This window comes from Panthera pardus, unplaced genomic scaffold (genome assembly GCF_024362965.1).
Source record: "Panthera pardus isolate Hobbes unplaced genomic scaffold, ASM2436296v1 HiC_scaffold_18, whole genome shotgun sequence".
In the NCBI taxonomy this organism is placed as follows: domain Eukaryota; kingdom Metazoa; phylum Chordata; class Mammalia; order Carnivora; family Felidae; genus Panthera; species Panthera pardus.
In genome coordinates this window covers 7,028,538-7,029,361 of record NW_026526743.1, presented here as the reverse complement: position 1 = coordinate 7,029,361, position 824 = coordinate 7,028,538, and the positions used below count along the sequence as shown (strand labels likewise).

The 824-nt window shown below is 45.4% G+C and overlaps 1 protein-coding gene across 1 annotated transcript in view; it reads right to left on the bottom strand.

Moving 5' to 3' along the window:
• LAIR1 (leukocyte associated immunoglobulin like receptor 1) overlaps nucleotides 1-154 on the bottom strand; it is a 10,719-nt gene extending 10,565 nt beyond the window's left edge. The window contains exon 1 of the mRNA XM_053906464.1: nucleotides 105-154. Coding sequence (XP_053762439.1) covers nucleotides 105-154 — 50 coding nt within the window. The remainder of the gene's footprint in view (nucleotides 1-104) is intronic.
• Nucleotides 155-824: the final 670 nt, after the last annotated feature.

Below are 824 nucleotides of genomic sequence, written 5' to 3'. Positions count from 1 at the left end.
TGGATCCTAACTCAGACTTTCAACATACCTGCACTGCAAACACCCAGGGAGGATGTGGGGGTGGGTTGTCTACTTAGAATAGGAACGGCTCTAAGTATCAATACCTATAGGCCTCTCCGAAGACTGAGGTCAGAGGGTCCATCAAGTTGGCCATTCTGGGTCTGTTGTTTGTTTGTTTGTTTGTTTGTTTTTAATGTTTATTTATTTTTGAGACAGAGACAGAGCATGAACAGGGGAGGGTCAGAGAGAGAGGGAGACACAGAATCTGAAACAGGCTCTAGGCTCCGAGCTGTCAGCATAGAGCCTGAGGCGGGGCTCGAACTCACAGACCGCGAGATCGTGACCTGAGCTGAAGTCGGCCACCCGACTGAGCCACCCAGGCACCCCTGTTTGTTTGTTTTAATGGAAGGTGATGCATAGCTATCATCCCTCAATGCTCTCAGAAAGCCCCTCAACCTTTGTATTCTTCTAAGATTTTGACCCCCAACTGGAGAATATTTATGTCAAGGCTCACTTCAGGATAAGCACAGCACATCTTCCGACAGAATCCTCCCTTGGACCCTCCCACGGTACTGATTGACCTTTCCTTTAGTAGATTCAGATATATACACAACCTTTGTAAATTAAACATAAACTGGGAGTTTGCAAAGGCAAAAGTCCACAGAAATACAATGACATAAGATGCAACACGAAATGTGATTGAAAGAGGAGTTCTGTTTAAAAAGAAAGAGAGAAGAATTCTATGAAAAACCAGAGTGGAAATGGTGGTTAGCTGCTGTTGGGGGCGAGGGCATTGGTGGAGAAGTTGTTTAAGGGTGTATACT